The sequence below is a fragment of the Elgaria multicarinata genome, chromosome 15 (assembly GCF_023053635.1).
Source record: "Elgaria multicarinata webbii isolate HBS135686 ecotype San Diego chromosome 15, rElgMul1.1.pri, whole genome shotgun sequence".
Lineage (NCBI taxonomy): Eukaryota > Metazoa > Chordata > Lepidosauria > Squamata > Anguidae > Elgaria > Elgaria multicarinata.
This window is the reverse complement of record NC_086185.1, coordinates 8296902-8324512: the sequence shown is the minus strand read 5'-3', so window position 1 is coordinate 8324512 and position 27611 is coordinate 8296902. Positions and strand designations below refer to the sequence as shown.

General features: G+C 41.5%; 1 protein-coding gene across 1 annotated transcript; it reads left to right on the top strand.

Moving 5' to 3' along the window:
• The first annotated feature begins 80 nt into the window (after positions 1-80).
• On the top strand, positions 81-27611 carry ATG4A (autophagy related 4A cysteine peptidase). The gene is made up of 13 exons (XM_063141732.1): positions 81-103; positions 8157-8228; positions 9028-9099; positions 10052-10150; positions 11046-11147; positions 12387-12459; positions 15485-15564; positions 17564-17751; positions 18011-18089; positions 21492-21637; positions 22288-22344; positions 24002-24113; positions 26977-27611. The coding sequence occupies exons 1-13, from the start codon at positions 94-96 to the stop codon at positions 27039-27041; spliced, it is 1155 nt and encodes a 384-aa protein (XP_062997802.1). The 5' UTR covers positions 81-93; the 3' UTR covers positions 27042-27611.

Below are 27611 nucleotides of genomic sequence, written 5' to 3'. Positions count from 1 at the left end.
AGGAGTAGAAGGCTCCGCGCAGTAGGAGGTGGGAGGAAGAAAGGAGGAGGAGGAGGAGGAGAGGAGGAGGATGGTGCTGGCTGCAGAAGAAGGATGGAGTCTGGTGAGGGGCTGGCGGCCGAGGGGGCTCGGGGAGGGGGGGGTGACGTGTCAGGGGTCAGGAGAGGAGGGGGAGACAGCTGAGGGGGGGGGGAGAGACCCCCTCCGTCCCTCCCCCCCAATTACTTGTGTCTGAGGAGCCCAGCTCCCCTGCCCTCCCCTCCCCCTCAAGTCAATTAATTAATTTCTCTTTAATGGTTCAACCCATTAACAGCTTATATCACAATTAAAATCCTCCCTCAAACTCCCTTCAGGAGCTATTTAAAGTGTTGCTATCATGGATATTTTGTCCTGTGCATATGTCATTTTCAATGTGTGTTTTATGCATGTATGTTTTGTTTTTATACACGTATGCATTGCCTTTATATACGTATGTTACATGTTGCATGTTTGTGTGTGTGTGTATTCACACGCACATATATGTTTCCAGAGGGGTAGCTGTGTTAATCTGTGGCAGCGGAAACGACCGTGGCACTTTAAAGAGCAAGGAAATCTATTCTGGCACAAGCTTTCGTGGACTTCATCAGAGGTATGAAGTGTTTATGGTGAGGTAACGAAATTGTAATTCCGTCTGGCAACACAGTTTGCATCTTTTCTCCCCCTCTTGGCATGTGTATGTACAGATCTGCCACTTTGAGCTTAACATTTCATGCATCTAATGAAGTGGACGTTTTATGCCAAAATAAATGTGTTAGTCTTTAAGGTGCCACAAGATTCTTCATTGTTTATAACACATCACACCTGCTTTTCTATTAAATCAAGCTGGTAAACTAAGAAAGAAAGAAAGGGGTTAAGGGGAGAAAAGCAAACCAGAACAGGATGTTAACTCTGTTGTAATAACAACAGCCAGGTCTTCCGGATCTGCCAGGGTAAAGAAACCTGAAAGGGCCTCTTAGTTTTGCTATATTGGACCTTTGTCTTCTTTGCCGTCTTGATTTTGCCAACAAGTGGCATGATAAAGTCTACGTGATGGGGCAGTTCCTTAAAGAGTAGGGAGGAGGTCCTGGTGGAATTGTAGTGCTTATTCATTTAGATAAGCATTTCTGAATGTTCAAAGTGCTCCAGTCTGCACAACAACCCTGAAAGGCGGGTCAGTCTTAGGCCTTAGCTAGACCTAAGGTTTATCCTGGGATCGGCCTGGGGTCATCCCTGTTCATGTAAATTAAACACAGGGGATCCCAGGAGCAGGCAGGGACGACCCCGGGATAAACCCTAGGTCTAGCTAAGGCCTTATTCTCCTGTTGCAGGTGAGGCTGAGAGAGAGAGAGGCAGCTCACTGAGTTTCTCAACTGAGTTCATGACAGAAGTGTTTCAAACTAGGGCTTCCCTAAGTTGTAGCTCAGTCTCCTAGCCGGTGTGCTACACCAGATCCCACCTGCTTGTTTGGATTGCCTGGCATGTCAGCCATCCTACTCCCATCCCACTCTCCGTTATTAATAATAAAATTATAAATTTAATACTTAGCAGTTATGTCCCTTTCTGTATGCTGTGTCACGAATCCTCGCAAGAGCCCGTTAAGGCTAACTGGTGGCATTCCATGTATTGCATATGTGTGCGGGTGGGGAGCTGAGGTTGGGAGTGAGTGGTTTGCCTAAGGTCATATAAATTCATGGCAGGGGTGAGATTTTAACTGGGAATTTCCTGGACCACAGACCAGCCTTCTAGTGCAATCGTGTACGTGCTTACTCAGAAGTGAATCCCACTAACTTCAATGGGACATACTCCAAAATAATAGTGGGCAGGATTTTTATGACTCCCAGTAATATATTCCCTCAGGCAATATAATCGATTTCAAACAATACAACAGGGCTGGGCAAGTTATTTTGGACTACAACACTCATCATCCTGTTGGCTAGGGCTGTTGGATGTTGTAAGCCAAAACATCTTGAGTGCTACAAGTTGCCCACCCCTGCAATAAAATAATATATCTCAATAACAGGATTATAATAGTAGCGGTCACAAACACACGAGCTTCTCAGTAGCAGAGTAAACCAAATTCAGCTGCTGTTCTAAAAAAGCTTAGGAAAATAAAGTTTTTGCCTCGTATGAGAACATCAAAACAGGTCCCAGGGGGTATAGTTCCATAGATGGGACACCGCAGCTAAAAAAGCCCTCTCATGAGTCGCCACCCACCTGGAGGGCAGGGGAACCAATGGAAGGGCCTTTGGTTGTGATCTCAACTCATGCGCAGGTACATGTGGGAGAATGGAGAAAACTGCCCTACAGGTGCCCTGATCCCAAGCTGCATAGGGTTTTAAAGGTGAGCATCCGGCACTTGGTGCTTGAAAAATGACCAGAAGACTTGACTGATTATGTTCTGTATGGCCAGTCATAATTAGGAGCCTAGCGGCTGTATTTTGCACTAATTAAAGAGAAGTCTTCAAAGACATATCTGTGTATTGCAGTAATCCAATCCGGAGGTTACTAAGGTGTAGCCAGGTACTTACTGTCCAGGAGGGGTTGTAACTGTTGCAGCAACTTAAAGCAGTGGAACATGCCATGAAGACCACTTGGAGCTCCAATGATAAAAGATTGTGTAGTGTTGGCCACTACACAAACATGAAAGAGAACCAACACCTCACAATTACCCTATTCCTTCGATTCTAAGACACTTTCCCCCCATATAAACATCTCTAAAAGTGGGGTGCGTCTTAGGATTGCGGGTGTGTCTTAGATTTTTTTTTCTGTTGGTGGTACTGAAATTAGTGTGCGTCTTACAATCGAAGAAATACAATAAGTTACGAAGATTTTTTTAATGAACATCTCAAAGTGCAAGCATGATAAAGTAGTCAAACCATTATCTGCATAACTTTTTTTTTTTAAAAAAAGGTGATTAGTGGTAAGGTGATAATGATGTAATTAAAGTGGTTGCATTAAGGTTGCTGTTTGAGAATAATTTGTTTTAACCTGCTGCTTACTTTTTTGCTAGGTTGCATGGTGTTTTAAGGATTGAATAATTATCACTCACTGGCTATTTAGTTGATTTGAAAATAATGTTTTGTAATAGGGATATGCCTGAAGAGGAACCCTGTTCTGTTAAGCGGCTTAGAAATGTTTTTTTTAAAAAATAGATAATGATCCACCATCACAGCTAGTGATATTCTTCCGATGCTGTGTAGTAACATCTGACTATCTGTATGTCTGGGACATTTGTGTGAACTGATTTGTCTAGTTGGATAAAATCGGTGTGAATCTGGAAGTTAAATGGCAAGCATCCAGTTCTGGGAGACTGGTTTGGGATTGTGCCCCCTATCCTGAGTTCATTTGCAGTAGCTGTGTTCAGCTAGTTCACTAGTTCAGCGTAGGATTGGTCACTAATTCTATACAGAGATGTCCCTGCACAACTGTGTTAAAGACAATGTTATAACTCTCTGAAGCTGCTGCTGAGAAAAAACACAGTTCTGCAGAAACTGTACAGAAGTGCTAGTGGCAATAGTTGTTGCATTTTTTTTTTACATTTGTGCCTGCCTTATTTTGGGATCTTGGGGTGATTTACTTTAATTTGATGATTACGGCAGCTCTGTGGGATAGGTTAGGTCGAGCGATAGCCTATGTAAGATTTGCGGCTAAATAACAAATTTAAATCCAAATGCAACAGGCTAGTCTTTGCTCCTCAGAAGATTGCTGGCTTTAATTCATTTGGGAATGAAAGCATAGGTGCTTGCTTCAGTTCTAGAACGTGGATGTTAGGAGCTTACAGTAGCCCAGAGAAGAATGCTCAAGAGAGGTCCCTTTCCCAACTTCTAAAGGTAATCTTAAGAGAGGCTTGGAGATGGGAACTCTATTCTTTTCTTCCTGCTTGCAGACACCCCACTAATATGCTGTTATCTTACCTTTGGGAGATGAAGATGAGATTTTTTTTCCCACACCGCTGGTTAGTTTATTCTAGGGAGGCTAAGGGCAGTGTTTGTTTGGTGAATGCTTTGGGCAGTGGAGCAACACCCACTGATGATTCTCCTCCAGGCTGTGGTTCTTTCCTCTTGGAACTGTGGGAAAACAATGGATGCACTTGCGTTATCCATAGGGTGCTTCCAGCTTGCGAGAAAGGGATAGGAAATCTGGAAAAAGCTTAGGTGTTAGTAAGGGTGATTCAGAAGTAGAAAAGTTTCTTAAGCTTTGTACCTTGATAGTTGAGCGTTCAGTGGATTCTACTGCTTGATGTAAATTGCATATCATTCTTGGCATCACGGTTACAGGGGAAAACACCTAGCATGGTTATTACTATATGGAAGTATGGAATGGGCATGATTGCACAATTGAGGAAGGAAAATAAGCCCCTTGTAGTTTATGGGTTGTTTTCTTTCCCCAATCATTCAAACTCAGCCTCAGGAATCGTTGAAATGACATCAGCAGTTGCTTGTTCTAGGGCTTCGAAATGTCAGAATTTCTTACATGGAAACTGAATTGAGAAAACTTCTGCGTTCCTTCCAAATTCCAGACAGTACACTTTATATTAAAAATAATCACACCATCTTAAGTTTGAAACCAAAATGGTTAGAATATCCCACTACTTGCTTTGAAAATAAACAGGACCAGCAGTGCATATCAATGGCGTCGTGCAGATGCTTTTACTGAGAAATTAAAGTGTCAAAGGTTAGTTCATGCATGACTTCATGGCCCTTGGTGTACGATCGATCTGAGCTGCTGTCCTTAGTGCACACACATTTTAAAGCACAAGAAAGCCAAAAATGTCTAGTGAATTTTTCTTGATTTAATTTACTGCACATGTATCCTGCTTTTCTTCCAAAGAGCTTAATTTATGAATTGCAAGCTCGATGTCATACCTATTCATGCAATAAAAATGTAATTCTTGGAACTTGAGGTTTCCAGTTGGATGGGGCTGTAACTTAATGAGCTGTGTTTTATCTTCTCAACAACCACTTTTACCACACCTTTGACATCCCCTGATACCAAGAATCTTTTCAGATAGATCTGCCCTCAGGAACAACAAAAATGAGAAAAATTTCCTCATTGGTACCATTGAGAACTCAATCAGTTTCTCTCTCTCTTATACTCTTCTTTATCTGGAAGACGTAATGTGTCTCATGACACTAGACTCAGCAAAGGAATGTGCTGAAAACGAAAGACTTGGAGCCCTGTCTTCTAAAGCATATCATGATCCAGAGGACTGCTGACAAATTGAGGCCATTTTGACCTCCTTAAGACTATTATTATTTTGTTGTGTTGGTTTATTTGAAAGAGCTCAGAGCAGCAATTTAGTCTGGTGTATTGTACTTTTCTATTTTAGTATGGTTGCTGTTTAGTAGCAATAATTTCTGTATGGTGATAATTGATATACACTGTTGTTGTTTTTTGTCTGGTCTTATTTGTCATAATACCTGGAAAAATGAAAGTTTTAGTATAAAAAATATACAAAAAGAAAAGCAGCAATGCAGTGCAGAACAATGTGTCCTTACTACTATTAACTATATTATTAAACAATCTTTGGCCGACTGCAGCGTTTACAAAAGTGGCTACTCTTAACAATTAAACCTCTATTATCTCCATCCAACCAGTATGTAGACTAATGTTAGATAGGCCACAAATCTAAGCTAATTTTAAGGTTCAGCTAGGTATTTGTCTAAATGCCTACAGCAATTCTATAGAGTATTATCCCATTTTATAGAATAACATGGACTGAGAGGCAATGGCCGTGCTCGCCAAGAACAATAAGCCAGGATTTTGGAGAATCCTACTTTAAGCCAGGATTCTGAAGTATCCTACTTTATCATGAGTGAGCTGCATACCAATTCCCACAGCCTGTTTGCTCCCATTTTATTCCTTCCTGCTACTGTGACCACCAAACAAATCAGGAAGGGTTTATTATGTCACTAGAATCAAAGATCATGGTTTGTTAAGTCCTTTACAATCCAGAATTGCAAATCATGGTTTGTTGTTAGATTACAATTCCTGGCTTGTCTAGAAGCAACAAGCCATGATCCCAGGTTCAAACAGCATGCTTAACAAAGAATTTTGGTTTGTCTAGTGGCTGCTGTAGTGGAGAGAAACAAAGTGGGAATTAATAGGCTGTGTTCACTAGTACGCTGCTCATTCAGGATAACACAGGACTCTTATTCCTCCATGCAAATGTACACAATGAATTGTCCACCTGCAATAATGAGGAGAGACTCAAATCTTCCTTGTCTAGCTAAAATGAAAAAGAAGAACGTAAGAAGTTGCCTTATACCAGATCGGACTAATGGTTGAACTGGTCCACTATTGTCTCTGTGGCCGGCAGTGACTTTCCTGCTACATGATGCTTTTAACTGGAGATGGCAGGAACTGAACTTGGGACCTTCTCTGTCCCATATGCCCTGTCACTGAATTACAGTCCCTCAATAAAAGACCTTCATTCAACACCGTCGTTATTATTGTTATTATTTATTGCATTTTTATACCGCCCAATAGCTGAAGCTCCCTGGGCGGTCTTCCTCAATTTCAAGTGTAGTTTAGTACTCAGTTGTCCAGGCATTTGTTCGGGCAAGTCTATTTTTATATATTGCAATAATTAGTTTCAGATTCTAGTTTCTAGGTATTCAGTAGTAGAGTCTTGTGATGTTTTCCACCAAGTGGAGGGAAAAACAGTTTAATATGCAGTCTGTACTTTAAGATATTTTACTAGTCTAAGCCTGTGCATATAAATCTTGAAGTCACTTTCTTGGGGTTGCCTCACTGAACCAGTGGAGCAAGTAGAAACATTATTCTAAAGGCAATTATTTCAGGATGGGCCTATAAAATATGAGCTTCATAAATGTTCTGTGCAGCAAAATGCCCTTCCAAAAATGATAGGTGATATTTTGAAAATGCAAATGAGCAAAAATATTTTTTTTCCAATTTTTTTATAAGTGAAGAAAGCGTGTAATAGAGAAATTCTTTGAAAATAAGCTTTTTGGTTTGTTTTATGCTTTTGCCCAATTTAATAGGGAGAAATACCATATAAACCAGTATTTTCTTCATCTTGTGGTCCCTATTTTCCAAAGCCTTTGTTCTCCAAAGATTTTCAGCTGATTGAATTAAGTGGCACTGTTTTTTAGACCTGGCTATAAATAAAGGTAGGGAATGAAACAATTTCTGCATTGTTAAGCTCTTGCATACTGAGGCCATTTCCCCATTGTTATAATTACAGTATATATGAGGTAATTAAACTTACACACAGTTTTCAGGAGTTCTGTCCATAAGCATCTCTCTGTATGTTGAAAGCAGGGCACAGAGGGAGAAGAGTTGACTCTGAGGTGATCTAATTTAGCCCTTCTGGTTTTTTCATCCGTCAGAAGAATAAGTGTGCTGGTCATAGATCACGATGTTTAATGTTTGCCTCCTACCGTGTAGGATCTGGTTTCAGCATTGGCTACAATATTGAAGTTTAAATGGCAAAGGCCATAGTCTGGCTAAAAGGAAGAGGTATTAATTCCAGTGTCCTAAAGGGCAGATGAAGTATGATAGTGTGGTGAAAGAATCAGTGGTTAGAATCTGAACCAGCACAAGTGCCTATTTATTTATTTATTTATTTAATGTGTGCCCATCTTTCCAGCAAGAAAATGGCGCTCAAGGTAGCTAACAATCATAAGAAATATATAAAAATGTTGCAATAAAAACTTGATTAAAACAATAATAAAACAAATGTATTAAAAACACAGCAATAGCAGAATAAAGCAGCGCCCGAACCAATAGACCAGCTTTCACACTGAAGCCCAGGTCTCTGCCTGTCAGGAGAAAGTCAGCAGAAAGTGGACAAACCTAGCCTCTCTTGGCAGGGCGTTCCATAGTCTGGGAGCAGCCACTGAGACACCCCTGTGAAGGCAATTGTACCAAGAGAAGGGCCTACCCTGAACATCTTAAAACCCAGGCAGGCACACATGGGAGGAGGTACCCTTTCAAGTAGCCTAGTCCTGAGGCAGATGCAGCTTTATAGGTCATAACCAGCAGCTTGAATTGTGCCTGAAGACAGAAACAAACAGGTGCAGAAATCGGAGTGGGGACTAATTGGAAAATTAATGTTCTAAATGTATTATGCTCAATTTTATAAAATTATGAAAACCAGCTCATTATTTTAGCAGAGTATCTAGAAGAGCTTCCTGAAACAGATGAACCTGTCTGGATCTTAGGAAGGCAGCACCAGCTTAAAACAGGTAGGTTTAGAATGAAAAGCCCATGAAGCTTTTATGAGTGCTTGTTTACTCATCTGTTTTTCACTTTTTATTATGCCCTACTGTAGTAGTCTGCGTAGAGAGCAGAAATCCTTGAAAACAGCCCCACTGTATACAATGCCAACCATGCTAATGTTGTTAGCCAACAGGAAATTTACAGAAGCAAAACAGGATGCTGCTTGGAGTCCATCCTTACACAGGATTCATTTCTCTCAAGTTTTACACATGTGGCATGAGTTATTTCTGGGAATCAGATGATTCGGAAATAAACAACAGAGGGTTTATTTTTAGGAATGCCCAATTGATAAGGTAGTTTCTACTCTGGAGAAATGGAATCTTACTGTGGCTCTGTGCCAGGTGAAAATGCATTTTGGGGAGAGTGATCTTGCCCTGAAAAGGACGGGTAGTTTAGGTTTAAAGAGTTTTCTCCAGGCAAGCTTCCATTCAGGCTTGCCTGGTTTCCTTTGGAATGGGAGGAAGCAAGCAAGCAAAGGAGAGAATCGTGGAACTCCATATATCATGAAATTTGAGATCTACACATCTACAGTGAACTGTCAAAACGATGTGGTGCCGTTGAGGGGGACAGAAAGTGGAGTAAGAGGAGAAGTGCCATCTTTCTGCACAGAGAGGGCTACTTAGATCCTGGTTCCTTAACGTATGGATGTTCTATTGGTGCAGCAGTGTGATAGATGAGAAACACAGAGCCAACATGAATTAAGTGTTTGTGTTTGTTTGTGTTTATTAAAAAGCTTTCTGTTTTTAATACTTTTTTTAATTCTAGAAAGATCTAAACTTCTTTTGGATATAAGTGCTCGTCTTTGGTTTACCTATAGAAGAAAGTTTTCGCCAATTGGTAGGTGTGCTTCCTGAGATGTGTGACTTCTTCCCTTCCCCCTTTTTTTGTTATGCTCCATTCTTGAAAACACGAACTACTTAAGGGAATGAACAGTTAGTTCCAAAAATCAGCTCTTGGAGTCTTTGATCTCTCAGTGGGTGTTTTTAAAAGTCAGTGCTGTACCTGCTTCCTCTGGTTGGAGAGAATTATGCAATACAAAACAGGTCTCAACATTTTTAGGCCCATGCCTGGATCCAGTGTGGCCTTTGGAGTCTAGTGATTGCTTCTGGTGGTATTGATGGTAGACACTTCGCTCTCTGTTGTCCTTGCTTTCCTCCCTAGGATCCATTTGAACTGTCACCTGACTTTTCAAGGGCTTACAAATCTGCACCTTTTACCCTGTGGCTCTCAAAAGGGCATATATTATGAGGTGGGGGTTGGGTTGGGTTGGGTGGGTCTGTGAGTTCATGTTAGTGTAGCCTTCTTGAAATTCACCCAACACAAAATTTCCAGCTTTTTATTTGTCATTGCCACAGAATTTTGGAGCCATAATGCACAGCTTAACTTAAAACCTACTTGTTTTCATTTCTATTTGTGAAAACACTTCACTTGATCTCCCATCATTGCTGTTTGCTTCTTGAATTACTCCAGTAGCAACCTGTGACTCCTACGAAGCATTTTTCTTTGATACCTGGTCAAAGCCATGAGTTCTTGAGGAAACTTGGCATTCTAGGGCCTTTTAACACTTAATTTTAACTTAAATTTAAATTTTACAGTTCTAACTCTGTATTTTAATCTTATATCAATTTTTGCTGCGTGGTTTTATCCTGGTTGTGCTTTTTATACTGTATTTTGTATTTGTGTTTTTAACCTGTTTGTGAACCGCCCAGAGAGCTTCGGTTATTGGGCGGTATAAAAATGTAACAAATAAATAAATAAATGCCATAACTGTGGTGGTTCTTGTCCCCAGGCGGTACAGGCCCTTCCTCCGATGCTGGCTGGGGCTGTATGCTGCGATGCGGACAGATGATGTTAGCCCAGGCTCTAATCTGTCGACACTTAGGGAGAGGTGAGTGCGCTCTTTTCCTAGTAAATCCCCAGAATTGGTGGTGTTCAGCAGTCAGTCAAATGTGGGTAAACTGAGGTGTGAATGACAGATGCTAAACTATCTGGAGAAATGATCTTTGGAACGTGTCTGAAGATTTTTGGTACTGAGGAGTATTCCTGTAGTAGTACATCCTATTCTCATGGCTCTGGAAAGATATATCATACATAATATTAACCCAGGCTGCATGCTCCATGGGAATGTAGATGAAGTACAAAATATAGTATTAGATTCAAATTTCAGCTTTCTGTGAATCCCAACTTTCAATATATATATATATATATATATATATATATATATATTATATCACATTTCTAGTCCTTATGGCTGTGAAGGGAGGGAGCTGGATATAGGATATATAGTGTTTCAGGGATTGGGGACTTCAGTACTATGTGCAGCTTCTTGCACCTCCCCTTGATGGGCAAAACTAGAATAAATTATGCAAAGAAAAACTAGGGGGAAATGTCCAGTTTGCATAATTTAAATTGTAAGATTCAGTTTTTCTTGGTACGGTAATTGCCTTTCCTAACTGTGACATTTAAACCTTGTTGGTTTTTTGCACTGAATACACTCAGGGCAGATTGTAATCAGTGTTGTTGATGTTTGATAAGACTGTAGGAGCTATTGTAACCAAAGGCGTGCAAAGCATCATCTTTTATCAGTAAGTACACTGTGTACGCAAGTGCAGGGCATGCAGCACAGCCCGGTGGATGTTTACTAAGTAATCCCCACTAAGTTTCTCGGGGCTTACATGCTAGGACTTCAGTCTTAATTATTGTGTTTGAATGGTCACGTCCAGGTCTTATTTTTCCTGTACTTTGTGAAAGCATTTAAAATCTCAAGTAATTTTCTCTTTCAGATTGGCATTGGCAGGAACACAAAAAGCAACCTGAAGAATATCACAAAATTTTGCGCTGTTTCCTAGACAGAAAAGATTGCTGTTATTCCATCCACCAAATGGGTAGGATTAGATTTTGAGAACACTTCCCCCTTGCATTATTCATGCTGTTCACACATGTAAACTTCTATTAGTATAAACTTAGAGCATGGCCACCTCCATTGGATTGTGCCTTAAACTCTGTGTAACTTATTATTTATTTATTTAGCACCATCAATGTACATGGTGCTGTACATAGTAAAATAATAAAACAGCAACACCCTGCCACGTAGGCTTACATTCTAATAAAATCATAATAAAACAATAAGGAAGGCAATGCACCAAACAGGCACAGGGGACGATACAACTAAAAGTATGAAATCTAAAAGCTTTAGAAAAAAGAAAAGTATTCAACTGAGCTTTAAAAACTAACTGAACTCGTGGCCCGCAAATGCTCTGGAAGAGAATTCCAGGCATAAGAGGCAGCGAGAGAAAATGGACGAAGCCAAGCAAGAGAAGTAGAGACCCTTGGGCGGGTTAGAAACATAACATTCGATGAGCACGAACGGGGCAATAATGTGAAATCAGAGAAGAAAGATAGGAAGGAGCTAGACTGTGACAAGCTTTGAAAGTCAACAGGAGGAGCTTATATTGGATTCTGAGGTGAATTGGAAGCCAAGGAAGGGATTTCTGGGGTGGAGTGACAGGATCAAAACGATGAGCCAAGCAGATGATCTTAGCAGCAGAGTGGTGAATATTTATTTATTTATTTATTACATTTATATACCGCCCCACAGCCAAAGCTCTCTGGACGGTTTACAACAGTTAAAAATGGTAAACATTAAAAAGTATACAAAATTTAAAAACCATCAAAAACATAAAAACAGTGTAAAAACAACAGTTTCCATTTAAAAACAACAGTTCTGGGGTCCATTAAAAAAACACCCTTAATGTTGTTAATAGATACCAAGAAGAGTTCATTGGGCAGCTTGCTGTCCTGCCACTCAAGCTGGTCCAACAGAAAAAATATCTGAACCATCTGGGAACTCATAGGAATATTACCGAATGCGTCTTTTCACCATGTCTGTGTGAATTGTAAATTTAACAAAATATGTAGTGTAGCTGAAATATTCTGTCCTGTGATAATGTTCTAATGTGGTCCTCGATACTGAACTAGCTGCCAGCCCCCTGTAAAGGTAGTCCGATTTTCTAATGTCTTTGCGATGTGTGCAATGCAACATGCCAAGAACGTTGTCATTTGACAGGCAGTTTCCTGACACTTTTATTCTTCTGTGTATCTGTTTTTGTTTCTGATCCACACAGCACAGATGGGTGTTGGCGAAGGAAAATCTATTGGGGAATGGTTTGGACCAAATACTGTCGCCCAAGTACTCAAGTGAGCAAGCATGTAAATGTTTCATATTGTGTGGAATTTATACTCGGCTACTTGTAATGGAAAAACTCTCAGTTCTATGCATGGAAGAGATGCGTGGAGAGTTTCGTCCCACCCATTTAGATGTCGTTCTCCAAGCGCCAACCCCTTTTTGCACACCAGGAGGGTTCTCCTTCGTGGTTATTAATGATCATGGTTGTATCAAAGCCACCAAAGATTCTTGTGGCATGTTAAAGATGAACTTATTTATTGTGGCACGAGCTATAGTGGAGCCCATTGCCTTCAATTGCCGTATGCATGGGGATACAGGGGGAATACAAATGATGAGGCCATAAGATGCAAGAGTTACAGTCTATGACAGTTCTACGTAAAGCTCAAATGTATGCAAGATCGGTGCAGTGACCATTCACAACAGCAGTAATAGGTAGCAACACAAGTCTTTCTAGCTTCGCTTGGCTAAGTTAACAAGTGTCGAGGGTCAGAAAAGTCTGGTCCTGATGGAGTCCTAAACAAACTTGTTGTTCAACAATTTTTATTTTGTGTATTTATATTGCCACCTTGGAAAAGGAATATATTTTGACAGGTGGCTTAGAAGTTTCCTCAATGAATAAAATAAATAAAAACTCCTCCAAGGAACTCAAGGTGGCTTACATGGTGTTCTCTCTCTCTCTCTCTCTCTCTCTCTCTCTCTCTCTCTCTCTCACGCACATACTTATCCTCACAACAACCCTGTGAGGTAGGTTAGCTTAAGAGGCAGTGACTGGCCCAGTGGGCATCATGGCTGAATGAGAATTTGAACTTGGTTGTCCCCAGTCCTAGTCCAGCACCCTAACCACTGCACCACTGGCTCTCCCTTTGTAATATTTTTGTTGTTGTTAAATAATGGTGATCTTGCCAGTCAACAGCTCTGTGTCCTCGGCGACTGAGATATTGCCCTAGTTAGTACTACAGCTCCCTGTTATTATCTCCGGCAGGATTTTTAAGTACCTCTGTATTTGGAGATATTGGTTTAAGCTCCTATCTTATTTCCATGTTGTGTCATTTATCTGCCTTTATTTGAAGCACTAATTATTTATTTATTTATTTATTACATTTTTATGCCACCCAATAGCCGAAGCTCTCTGGGCGGTTCACAAAAATTAAAACCGTAATAAAACAACCAACAGGTTAAAAGCACAAATACAAAAAATACAGTATCAAAAGCACAACCAGGATAAAACCACGCAGCAAAATTGATATAAGATTAAAATACAGAGTTAGAACAGTAAAATTTAAATTTAAGTTAAAATTAAGTGTTAAAATACTGAGAGAATAAAAGTCTTCAGCTGGCGACGAAAGGAGTACAGTGTAGGCGCCAGGCGGACCTCTCTGGGGAGCTCATTCCACAGCCGGGTTGCCACAGCAGAGAAAGCCCTCCTCCTAGTAGCCACCTGCCTCACTTCCTTTGGCAGGGGCTCACAGAGAAGGGTCCCTGTAGATGATCTTAAGGTCTGGGCACGTACATATGGGAAGAGGCGTTCCTTCAAATAACCTGGCCCCAAACCGTTTAGGGCTTTAAATGTCAATACCAGCAATTTGAATCAGGCCAGGCCCGGACCTGGACTGGCAGCCAATGAAGTTGTAAAAGGACTAAATTGCATCAATTCTGAAAATACTGAGACCAGTTGAATGAGAACAGCTTGAAATTCTGAGGTTCCCAACCTGCAGTAATCCCTCCATTAAATAATACAGGTAGATCTGGAAAAGCAGCATATCTCTTCCACATAAGCAGTTTTTAAAAGACCCATGTGAAATATAACCACATCTGGGAAAGCAAGGGTCTTCTTTACTGGTTTATTGGAAGATGCTCCAGGAGCCTTTTTGGCTGAGGTGCGGGATAAAAATACTATAAATAAATAAATAGTGGTGGTTGGTTATTGGCAGCTTAGAGTAATAAAAATGCTACACCTGCCTGCCTATGTTTCATATTGAATTAACATAGCAGTTTTCATCTTCAGATCACTGGGCAGCATCTGATGGGGCCACTTCGCTTTCACTGGTTCTTTTGTGCTCTCCTAACCTGTCCAGCTCTGGAAATGAGTGTTCTTGCTTGTTTCGGGTTATATTTATTTATTTATTTATTTATTACATTTCTATACCGCCGAACAGCCGGAGCTCTCTGGGCGGTTCATTTTTAGAACCTCCAATGCCCCGTTGCACAAGTGGTCAGTCCCGTGATTGTACCGGTACAATCGGATACTACCCATTCTATTCAAAACAATTTAGGATGCAATCCTATGCATGTTTAGATAGAAAGAAGCCCTATAACTTCCAGAATTCCAAAGCCAGGCATGCCAGTGGGGTATTGCTGGGAGTTGTAGGCCTTTTTTTCTGTTTAAACATGCATAGGATCATGCCTTTAATGGTTTTAATGTCAGGGGTAAGCAATCCAGACCAGCACCTGCAACAGTGAACTTCCTCTTCTGCCTTTCTTTTTCTCAAAGTATAGTTAAGCTTTAACAGAGACCTGGAGTGTTTCCAGAGAGGCGTCTCCGAATGCTATCAATCAAAATATATTATGCAGCTATTCCCTCTTTCCCTTCTTCATGGATTTTCTGTGGTTAAAAAAAAAGATAAAAATGTCTGTGTTGGGGGTGAGGGTAGTACAGGGGAGGGTTACAAGCAGAAGATGTCGTCTGGATTGTCCCATAAAATTCCTTGAAGGAGGCAGGGCAGTTGCACAGTAGAAATCTTGCCTGGAAGCACCCCTGTTTCTACACACGTTCTGCTACCTCCCTTCAGGGTGCTTGTGTACCACCTCATTCATGTGTTTGTAAATGGGCCCTCACACCAAGAATAACATAAAAGTGGGTGGGATAAATGGCACGATATAGAAAAGGGGCAATCATTCCATCATTTCATTTCTTATTTTCCTCTCAAAAGCTCCCACAGCTTCTTTATGTAAGGGTCTTCTAGCAATATTGCAGGAGGAGTTTTGACTTCTGAGTGGCGGCAGATTTGGACTGACGACTGTCTTGCTTTTATCCAGGAAACTTGCATTATTTGATGAATGGAATTCCTTAGCTGTGTATGTGTCTATGGACAATACCGTGGTGATTGAAGATATCAGTAAGTTATCAACATCAGAGGTTTAACAGAGTGTTTGATCTGCCCAGGCTTTAAATTCAACTGGGGTTTTGCTGAAGTCATATTTTAATTCCTGGGGAAATCAGGGTGATACTGATGCATTTGCATAGATACTGTTAGCTGAAGAGGACCTGCTTCATTCTCCTGGCTAGACCACATGTGAATTACTACAAGCTCCTGCTCACTCACCTCCCGGGTGCTTCTCATTTTATATGGGCTTGTGCAGGAATATAGGCTAGAATTTCTGATGCTGTAACAACCATACAGAGAAATGACCACAGAGATCCGATTTTATCAAAAACAAATGTCAGACCTCGAACATACGTCCATGTTGTGGCACTTTGGGTGTTTTGCACTTGCACAGAAGGTTTGAATGACCACAACCGACGCATGGCAGAAATTCAGGACCACTTTGGGCCCTTGTCACTTCACCTGTTACAAATGGAATGTGCTGGATATGGTACCAGCAAGGAACTTTTCCGGCTTCAGGGGGTTTGCATCTTATCACAAGCAAGAAACCAGAAGTGCATGATCCTGAAGGACCAAATTTGAGGGTAATCCCTTCTGCTGTTGGCTAGCAATGTCGCCATGTTACTCCTCGCAACAGGAGTTGGAGGCTGGTGTGTTGCAAGATGTCAGCGGCTAATGTGGCCCCTGTGCTTCTCCTGCCCATATCGTGCATAACAGTGGAACCTTTCTAGGGCTACAACTGGGGCCTTGATGTTCCCCAGAGTATTGTCCTTTCTGCTTGCAGTGAGTGTGAAGAGCACTCCTGACCACTCTGGAGAGGTTGATGGCTTTCAAGGAGGTAGTGCATGAATGAAGCATTGAATTAATAACCCATTTATTAGCAGCAGCTTGTAAAGCCCTTTCCTATAACTGGAAGAAATTATTATTATTATTATTATTATTATTATTATTATTATTATTATTATATAGCACCATCAGTGTACATGGTGCTGTACAGAGTAAAACAATAAAATAGCAAAACCCTGCCGCATAGGCTTACATTCTAATAGAATCATAATAAAACAATAAGAAGGGGAAGAGAATGCACCAAACAGGCACAGGATAGAGTAAAACTAACAGTATAAAAGTAAGATCAAAATCAAGTTCTAAAAGCTTTAGCGAAAAGAAAAGTTTTCAGCTGAGCTTTAAAAACTGCGATTGAACTTGTGTACCGCCCCATAGCTGAGGCTCTCTGGGCGGTTTACATAGGAAAGCTAATCCTTCATTAATTGAAGAGTTGGTTAAAAGAATATGAGAATTGTCATTTTATATGGTTAAAATGACAAATTTCATAAGGGCTAAGGGAGGGAAGACAGCAAAATAACAAATGTAGGCAAAGGTGGAATTTATTTTCAAACTTGAATGACATTTTGCAGGATAAAATAAAATCATGATTTTGGGAGCGATATAAAGGCATGAAAAAGTGATATAGATCTTATTTGTTGAATCTTTTTTGGTATTTGTTGGTATATTTTTACTTTATAAGCAAACAAACTTTTGTAAATGTTTTTATAATAATTCAAAAACAAACAAATCAAGGATCATGACACATCACAGTGAAGGGTTTGGTCACTTCTTTGTTTAAAACTTTGTCTAGAAAGCTGAGGGCCAATTCCTTTCCCCGAGTCCTAAAACCTAATGCTGGCTTTTCATTCCTGATGACCTTCTAAGCTTACTTTAGTTGTGGGAAGAAAATCTCCACCATCCTCTCCTTAACAACTGGTTCCTTCTGCAAGGAAGGTCTTTGCCCTGACCTGTAAGCCTTTGTGCATGAGGAACTTCCCTGTTCGCTTCATGGGTGAGTAGAGCGATGTGTTTACACAAGAGCTGCTCCCTCCATTGAAATGAACAGGGAAGTCCACTTGTATGTTAAGAATGAACTCTTTTTTTAAAAAGGAAGCTGATTATTCTTAGGCCCGTGGCAAGCCTGCAGTGAATCGACAATTCGGTGTTCTTGTCTCTTGTTCCCCAGAGAAGATGTGCCGGTTCCCTACCCAGAACTGCCCCAGCGCCCACTGCAGTTCAGTGTCGCACAGGAGCATGCTCAGCCGAAACAAGACCCCGGGAGGGTTCTGCTGTGGTTGGAAGCCTCTGTTACTGATTGTACCACTTCGCTTAGGGATAAACCACATCAATCCGGTTTATGTCGACGCTTTTAAGGTATGATTCTCTTACAGTGGATGTCGTTGGGCTGGTCAGCTAATAGGGGTGTTAAGAAATTTTTCGTGCGATACCATTTATTTATTTTTGCTAATTAATAATACACATCAATCCATACTTGATGGCAGCAGCCTTTCACAAGCTTAGCAGTTCTGGTCTGGAGATTCCATCTATGCTGCTGTGAGTCCCCATCATGGAAAAAGGGTGGGATGCAAATGTAATATATATTTCTTCTTCTTCTTCTTCTTTGGATCTTTAGGAGTGTTTTAAGATGCCACAATCTCTGGGAGCTTTAGGAGGAAAACCAAACAATGCCTACTACTTTATAGGATTCTTAGGTAAGGAAAAAGAAATTGGAGGGCAAATGGGTACTTTGGTTCTGAAGAATTCTCTTAAAGCTGAAATCGCTAAGTAATGTAGGTGTGGATGTAAGAAAAGCAGTAGGGAGCAAGAGGGTATGTGCCAGAGATAGTTCAATTAACTGTGTTAACTTGGGAAACATTCAAGATGGTGGGATCTCGCATCTGCTAGTAGTTCTGGCTAAAGAGATAGGGAGTTTAGCTCTTGATTGATGAATGGATCCATTCATCATTGGGTTTTAACCTGAGCTTTCCTCTATGAAAAGCTGGTCGGCAGGCCTGTTTAGGCGACATTTTCTCTCCCAGAATGGTCCCCAGGGATAAATCTGGATTAGGTCTCTAGTGTTCATATCCTCCTTCCCTTGTCTCTGCACTCTCTTTTTACTGTGGGGAGAAGTCAATGACTGGACGGGCGTATCCCATCATTATTTGAATGTGGAATCCCCTCTTATCATGGGAGGGTAAAGAGGGTTTAAGAACTACAGAAACTTGCATTCAGTTCTTCTGTCCATGGTGAAAATGGGCTGGGGAAAAGGCTTGCTCCCAGTCTGTCTCCAACGGCACTGTTGGAAGGGAGTGGGGTGGAGATTGTTAAAGACCAGCTTTGTTCTAAACCGTTCAAATGTTGTTGTGATCCCCCTAGAGGTAAGGCAAGAACTGATTCACCATCTCTCGGACTGCAGTCTTGAGCACACTCCGTGGAATCATGCTGTTAGTGTAACTTACACAGAGCAAAGAAAAGTATGAAACCGTTGGACTATTAAACTATTGGACTGGGGAGACCCGGGTTCTTGCCCCTCTCACTTATGAAGCTCACCGGGTGACGTGGGCCAGTCACTGACTCACAGCTTAACCCACCTGACCGGATTGGTGGATAAAATAGAAAGGAGGAGCATGCATGCTGTCTTGGGCTTGATTGATTATTGCATTTATATCCCACCTTTTTCCCTCCAAGGAACCCAAGGCGGTGTACATAATCCTCCTCCTTCTACTCCTCTCCGTTTTATCCTCACAACAATGACCCTGTGAAGTAGGCTGAGCTGAGAGTCTGTGACTGGCCCAAAGTCACCCAGTGGGTTTCCATGGCTGAGTGGGGACTAGAACCCGGATCTCCCGACTCCCAGTCCAACACTTCAGGCACTATGCCATACTGGCTCTCTGGCTCCTTAGAAGAAAGTCGGGTTATAAATGTAACAAATAAAAATAAAATAAAATTAGGGTTATTAAGTATTGTCCAAATGTCACCTTACTGACCGTTTGTAATGCTGGAGATCAGAAGCATATCTGATTGGTTCACATCCGTGTGTGAACTTCAGCCTTTCCCCTAAGCATCCTGTTTATCCCTTTAGCCTGTCCAGTTGTCAAAACTCCTGTAGTATGTGAACCAATCAGATCTGCTTCTGTTCTCCTTCTTTCCAGCAGTATACCGCCTCTCCTGTACTTTGGCCCTCCAAAAACAAAATTCCCCAGCCACTCTGACCCCATTTTTCTCAATTCCATGTCTTCTCTGCCCCTTGTTCCTTTAGGCTTTTGCCTCCTCCATCTATCCTTCCACTTCTGGAGCCACTTCCATTCCTTTTGGTTACCCCTTTAGGCCTTTTCCCTCTGCCCTTCAAGTCCTTGTCCTCCCTGCCTGTCAAGCACTGCTCCCTCTTCCCCTCTGCCCTTCCTTGATGACCAAAGAAAAAAGTGCGGGGAATAACCCTACTGTAAGAACGCTATGTATAGGATCCAAACCTCAAAAGCATGTGAGTGTAACACAAGAGTCAATGGAGAGTTCTACTGTGATGCTAATAAATGTATATTCAACTACAAAGGTAACAATAGTATATGTAAATCATCTATTACTGCAGGTAATCAGGGTATCATGAACACTTCAATGAGGTGCCAATGAGTGTTACAGCACAATTTCATCAACTGTATGTTGTAAATGGATGTGTATTCTTGTGTTAATTGTGCTGTAACCCTCATTTGCACCTCATTGAAGTGTTCATGATACCCTGATTACCTGCAGTAATAGTTGATTTACATATACTATTGTTACCTTTGTAGTTGAATATTTGCTTCTTGGGAGGAGAGCAATGACAAATCTTGATAAAATAGTTAAGAGCAGAGACACCACACTGACAACAAAGGTCCGCATAGTTAAAGCAATGGTATTCCCCGTGGTAACCTATGGCTGCGAGAGCTGGACCATAAGGAAAGCTGAGCGAAGGAAGATAGATGCTTTTGAACTGTGGTGTTGGAGGAAAATTCTGAGAGTGCCTTGGACTGCAAGAAGATCAAACCAGTCCAGACTCCAGGAAATAAAGCTTGAGGGAATGGTATTAAAGGCAAAACTGAAGTACTTTGGCCACACAATGAGAAGACAGGAGACCCTGGAGAAGAGGCTGATGCTAGGGAAAGTGGAAGGCAAAAGGAAGAGGGGCCGACCAAGGGCAAGATGGATGGATGATATTCTGGAGGTGACAGACTTGACCTTGGGGGAGCTAGGGGTGGCAACGGCCGACAGAAAGCTCTGGCGTGGGCTGGTCCATGAAGTCACGAAGAGTCGGAAGCGACTGAACGAATAAACAACAAAAGCATCACAGTAGAACTCTCCATTGTCTTTTGTGTTACACTCACATGCTTTTGAGGTTTGGATCCTATACATAGCTTCCTTGATGACAGCATAGTATCTCTCTGTAGGAACTCAGTGTCCTTCCCCCCCCCCGCCCCGCATTTCCCCCCTCTTTCTGAACTCCCGCTTTGCATAAAAAAGGAAGAAAGGAACCTCTCGTGCAAGCACTGAGTCATTACTGACTCTTGGAGGGACGCCAGCTTTCGCTGACGTTTTCTCGGCAGGTCTTATAGCGGGGTGGTTTGCCATTGCCTTCCCCGGCCGTTATTCCCTTTCCCCCAGCTAACTGGGTACTCGTTTTACCGACCTCGGGAGGATGGAAGGCTGAGTCGACCCGAGCCGGCTGCCTGAAACCAGCTTCCGCTGGGGTCGAACTCAGGCCGTGGGGAGAGTTCCGGCTGCAGAAACTGCTGCTTTACCGCTCTGCGCCACACGAGGCTCATCTTGCATAAAAAAGCCCCCCTTCAATTCCTGGCGTCTCCAGATGGGCTAAGAGACTCCTATCTGAAGTCTTGGAAAGCCGCTGCCAGCCTGTGAAGATGACACTGGGCTAGATGGACCAATGAGCTTGCTCACCATAAGGCCGCTTCCTGTGCAGCTGAAGCCCCCGTTTCCTACACATGCCCTCCCTTTTCTGAACCCGCCGTCTTCTCTTCCCCACTAGTTTAGCCCCCTCCTGTCCATCTCCAGCCACAACGCAGGACTGAATGGCTTGGAGTTTTGCCTGTTTCTAACGAACCACTCTTGTTTTACTCACACAGGAAATGAGTTGATCTACTTAGACCCTCACACCACTCAGATTTTTGTAGATTCTGAAGGAAATGGCAAAGTAGATGACCACAGCTTCCATTGCCAGCAGGCACCACATCGGATGAAGATCATGCATCTCGATCCCTCCGTAGCGCTGGTAAGCCTTAAGAAGAAATGTTTGCTGGGCCGGACGAAGAGGGCAGATGGGCCCAACTCAAGCCGTAAACCAGAGCCTTGCACCCCTCTGATCTGTACTGCACTTAAGAGGCAGGGCCCACTAAACCCCGTTTGTGAAATAGGCTGCCCTTCATCCACTCTGTTTACACTAGGCAGCAGCCTGGATTCACAACTTGGGGAATATGGGTACTTCTTCCCTAACAGGTATTAAGGGAACGGCCATCTGGTTCTTGGCTAGGAAGATGGTTTAAGGAGTCGAGCAGAGGAAACAGGAAACTTAGGCCGCTAATTAGGCTGCAACAAGGCCCCAGTTTGGTTTAGTATCTGAATTGTGATACACCTTGTATAACGGATAATTTACCCCACACATGATCTTTGGCCTAGTTCTCACTGAACTGTAAGCCTGTGTCTTGTACTGTGTCTGACCTCTGGTGAGGGACTTGCATGACCAACCAGATGTACTGTTAAAAAAAGAATTAAAATAGTAGTTCCCCATTGAAACTGACTTGAAAAGTGATATATGGACAGGTGGGTTTCACGATTCCCCACATTAATGCTTTGATGAGTTTTTTGTTTTGTTTTTGTCTGTAAGTTATCTTTCACTTGGAAATATTTTCTGTACTTCCACAGGGATTCTTTTGCAAAGAAGAGAAGGACTTTGATAACTGGTGTAGTCTTGTGCAAAAGGTAAGCATTAGATAAGGCGATCAGTGAAATAAGAGTTCCATAAGGTTAAATGGATATCTTTGGGGTGGGTTGTTCTGCACTTAATAAAACCAATCTTCCTGAAAATTGCACATGCCAGAAAGAAATGTCAGTTTTACTTAACCAGAAAATTTCAGGAGGATTGGTTAAAAATAGAAGGAGTAATAGGAAAAAAGAAGAAGAAAAACCTCAGTCACACAAAAGTGCTCCTGAAAACATGTGTTGGCAACCTTTTGTGTCGATCATTTGTAAAAACACTATAGGCTCCATATTTTAAAGATGGCTGAGGTTTTTTATTCCCTTTCCATTGCAGTTGGTGGAATGGAATGGTTTTTTTTTTTAAAAAAGTTCACTTTTAATTGGCATAAGTGTAGGCTCCCCTTATTATATACCAGAAGAGGGGTGGAATGCATAAAATAGTATAGCCATAGAGAGACTGCATTAAAGTGGCTCTCTCTGCTTAGCAAGCCATTTCTTTGTACTAGTTCACTGTTCAGACCTGTCCGCAGTGGCATGGAATAAGTAGCCCAAAGTGAGAAACCGGGGTGCATGCGCACAAAGTCATTTCTAGGATGATGTTCCCACATGCAGCTGTAGTATAGCCCTGGAAATTGTGCCCCAAATTGGATGCTTATTCCTTGAGGCCACCCACTGGTATGATGACTGTGTTTTAGACCATATTGCTTGTTACATGGAGCATAAATAAATTAAGATATATTATAGTGCCTTTCCCTGCCTAGACATATAGAGTAAGAGTGCAAGGGGGCTCTAAGATCTAAGATCTTATGTATCTTTTGCATGATCTCCATTTGTTGTTTATTCGTTCAGTCGCTTCCGACTCTTCGTGACTTCATGGACCAGCCCACGCCAGAGCTTTCTATCAGCTGTCGCCACCCGTAGCTCCCCCAAGGTCAAGTCTGTCACCTCCAGAATATCATCCATCCATTTTGCCCTTGGTCGGCCCCTCTTCCTTTTGCCTTCCACTTTCCCTAGCATCAGCCTCTTCTCCAGGGTATCCTGTCTTCTTATTATGTGGCCAAAGTACTTCAGTTTTGCCTTTAATACCATTCCCTCAAGAGCAGTCTGGCTTTATTTCCTGGAGTCTGGACTGGTTTGATCTTCTTGCAGTCCAAGGCACTCTCAGAATTTTCCTCCAACACCGCAGTTCAAAAGCATCTATCTTCCTTCGCTCAGCTTTCCTTATGGTAAAAATTCCAACCTAGTCTATAGATAAGTTCATAGAGCGCTTACTTTAATTATAGGATACAATGTGTGGGTTTATAAAGAGAGCAAGAGAAAGAAAAAGTGAATTAAATATTAGCTGCACTGATATTTAGTTAGCTATAGGAGTTCCAGGTGCTTTATTGAAATATAGTGCATCCTGCAGCAATTGGCTGCACTGCTGTGATGTCATGGAATGCTCACAAGCATTTTAATGGCTAAAGCACTAAACTGCAGGCAACGATTAAGACGGTTAAGAGGTAACAAGGTAGAAGAACTGTGCCGGTTATGATGATGGTTCTCAGGTATTGGAGCACAATTGTGGTACAGCCAGTTCATAATTGTTCTGATAATTCAACTACCTTCCATTAGGTTGTTTTTTTTAATTCCAATAAAAACAAAATACTCTTCTCCCTAGGAGATACATAAGCAACAGAGTCTGCGAATGTTTGAGTTGGTTCAAAAGCATCCACCACACTGGCCTCCTTTCATACCTCCTACAAAGCCAGAAGTAACAACAACTGGAGCAGGTAGAGAATTACGTTTAAATATGGTCTTTGCTTCAACTCCTTCTTCTCCCTTCCCTCTTTTCCTATACGGAGTGAAATGTTCAGAAGTGACTGTTATTTCGATCCAACTTCTCCCCCGCAGAAGGTGTAGGCAAGTACAGCTGTTGCAGCAAAAGGAAGAAAGAATCTGGTGTTAAACATGAACAGATGCTAGAGGGCCGTTCATCCTTTGCATGAAACGTTAGCCTACGTTATCTGAGCAAGTGGTCTTCAGTCCACAAAAGCTTATGTCACAATAGATGTATTAGACTTTATAGCACCACTATAGAAGTCTCTTCTGAGTTTTTTTTTAAAACTGCACTGTTTTTTTCTTGTTATGGAGAGAGTTCATTTTATGATGCATTGAACCAAAGTTTGCTCTAGTAGATTGAGGGAAAGGACACAAAAAGAAGGTAAAAACCAAGAATCCTTCCTGAAGTCGCAGAAAGAAACCTCTTTTATCCCCCATTTTTTAAGCCTATCATAAGCCACCCTCCTTTTTCTTTAAATGTAACAAATTGTAATAAAGTGCAAACCATTCTTATTTTTGTTAGAAAAGCTTGACTTTTTATATGTGTTTGAATTAATGAAACTACTAATTGGTTGGTTTGTAGGTCAAATCTTTTATTTATTTATTTATTTATTTATTACATTTTTATACCGCCCAATAGCCGAAGCTCTCTGGGCGGTTCACAAAAATTGAAACCGTGAAAAACAACCAACACTCTAAAAACACAATACAAAATACAATATGAAAAGCACAACCAGGATAAAACTACACAGCAGAAATTGATATAGATTAAAAAACGGAATTAAAACAGCAAAGTTTAAATTTAAGTTAAATTAGGAGTTAAAATACTGAGAAAATAAAAAGGTCTTCAGCTGGCAACGGAAGGAATACAGTGTAGGTGCCAGGCGGACCTCTCTGGGGAGCTCGTTCCACAACTGGGGTGCCACAGCAGAGAAGGTCCTCCTCCTAGTAGCCACCTGCCCCAATTCCTTTGGCAGGAGCTCACGGAGAAGGGCCCCTGTGGATGATCTTAAGCTCCGGGCAGGTACGTATGGGAGGAGGCGTTTCTTCAAATAACCTGGCCCCAAGCCATTTAGGGCTTTGAATGTTAGTACCAGCACTTTGAATCGGGCCCGGACCTGGACTGGCAGCCAATAAAAGTTGTAAAAGGACTGGCATGATGTGGTTCATGAATGATTAGGCTTGTAATTCATGAATGGACTGTTGTTCAATGTTTTTTTTAAAAAAAAATATTCCAACTCCTTTGGATAGATTATGGCTTGATATTTTCTGGATCTCCGTGGTCGTCATGACAGCATCCCAACTGCACTATTCTCTTGGGTGCTGTCATCCTTCAGTTTCTGTTTGCAAGGCGTGTGTACATGGAAAGGTTTTACAATTGCTTCTTCATTTGCCCTGATCAATCAGTGTAAAACTCTGGATCTGTAACTATACAACAGCCAATCGCGTATTGAGGAAATATTCATGTCAATTAGTATCCTCCCCTTGTTCAGTCCTGCTAGTGCCAGGGATCCTGTATGTTGGTCCTCTTTCCTGTTCAATGAGTAACTATAGTAAGGGAGGCAGTGGTGGTGGACATGTGAACAAAAGGAACCCAAAAGGCGACCACCGTAGAAACAAAATAAACCCAATGAATTAAATCGTCATTCAAAAATTTATACACACTTATTTATACTAGAATAACTATTTTCAATCCAATACTAATACAAGTCTACAACAATCAACTATCACATCAGTGTAGCATTTCATTACATATCAGTAGCATTCAATTGTACTTAACAATCATTTCAAACCAAATTTAAACAGTCATTGCATGAAAATCCGTCCCTTAGATATCAAACACTTTCATCTAATCACATCAACAGTATATTAAGACCAAAATTTATTTTATTTATTTATTTATTTATTACATTTCTATACCGCCCAATAGCCGGAGCTCTCTGGGCGGTTCACAAAAATTAAAAACATTCAAAGTATAAAACAACAGTATAAAACCATAATATAAAATACAATATAAAAGCTCAACCAGATAAAAACAGCAGCAATGCAAAATTACAAATTTAAAACACCAAGTTAGAATTTATTTATAGACTGTTAAAATGCTGGGCGAATAAAAAGGTCTTCACCTGGCATCTAAAAGCATATAATGTAGGTGCCAAGCGAACCTCCTTAGGGAGCTCATTCCACAGCCAGGGTGCCACAGCAGAGAAGGCCCTCCTCCTGGTAGCCACCTGCCTCACCTCCTTTGGCTCATGTTATTCCTTGTTTCGAAGTATCTTCTTCAAAAACGTCGGTCTTAGTACTCGCCAACAGGCAGTGGAAAGTTCACGCAGTCTCTCTTTATTAAGTTTTTCAAGGTGAGACCATCTTCCGGTATTATATCAAAATCAGTAAACCGTATTTCGCTTCGTCACATTGTTTTCCGTTTCTCAGCTGGGCATGTAAAGAAAGCATGCACGAAAACAGCCGAAGGGATAAGTAATCATGCATGATGTCATGACTCACGGGTCTGGGGGAGAGGGGGGGAAACACCCTATTGCACCTGGCACATTCCCAAGATGCTCTTCAGTGATGCGCATGTGTGAGAACTTGCACATTTATTGACCTCTTGAATTAATGGAGAGCTTTCATCTGAGCCGGTAGTGTTGCATTCATTTACATGGGGAGCTAATCATGGCTTCCAACGCGGTAAGGTTTGCTCCTTTGAATTAGGGAGTATTGCTGCGAGGAAGTTTGTGAATTTCTGCAAGAAAGCGAGCGATGCATGCCCTTGTAAGTACACCCTATTCTCCCCCCTCCCTCAATTTTCTGCAGAGCTCATTGAGTCCACTGACAAACTATTTGAATCGGAAGAAGAGTTTGAGATCCTGAGTGCATGAAAGAAGCTTCAGTTGACCTTCTGTGTAGCATATGACAGTGTCTAAAACCACCCAGAGCCTTTCTATCCCCAAAGTGCCTGCATACAAACAAATGAACAGAGCACAAGAACTGAAGATAACAGTTCCAAAAGAACTTCCCAGGAGGGGAACGGATCCTGGCTCCAGCCCATGCATTTTTTTTGGAATGTTTTTTTTTAAAAAATCTGAAGAAAATGAACTTTTTTGTGGTGGGGGATGAAGGCAAAAACAATATGGAAGAAAAGACTCTGTTCTATTACTGGGAGTTGCCTTGAAGGCATCGATATCTGTTACTACACACCGTAATATGATGCGATAGTTCTGCTCACGCTGAAAGCATGAAGCCAAGGCAAAGGAGCGTGTTAACCTCTTTATTCCTTCACGTGGACGGTTTTATAAGAATAACTGGCGTCGTCTTGTTTAAAAGGATCAACCGGATCAGGCAAAAGCAATGGTTTTGTTGAATGTTTTAACATTGCTTCAACCATACTTCCATAAAACAAAACCGCCAACCCAAATGTTTCTATAAAAGGAACTGTCTAAAACAGCCTT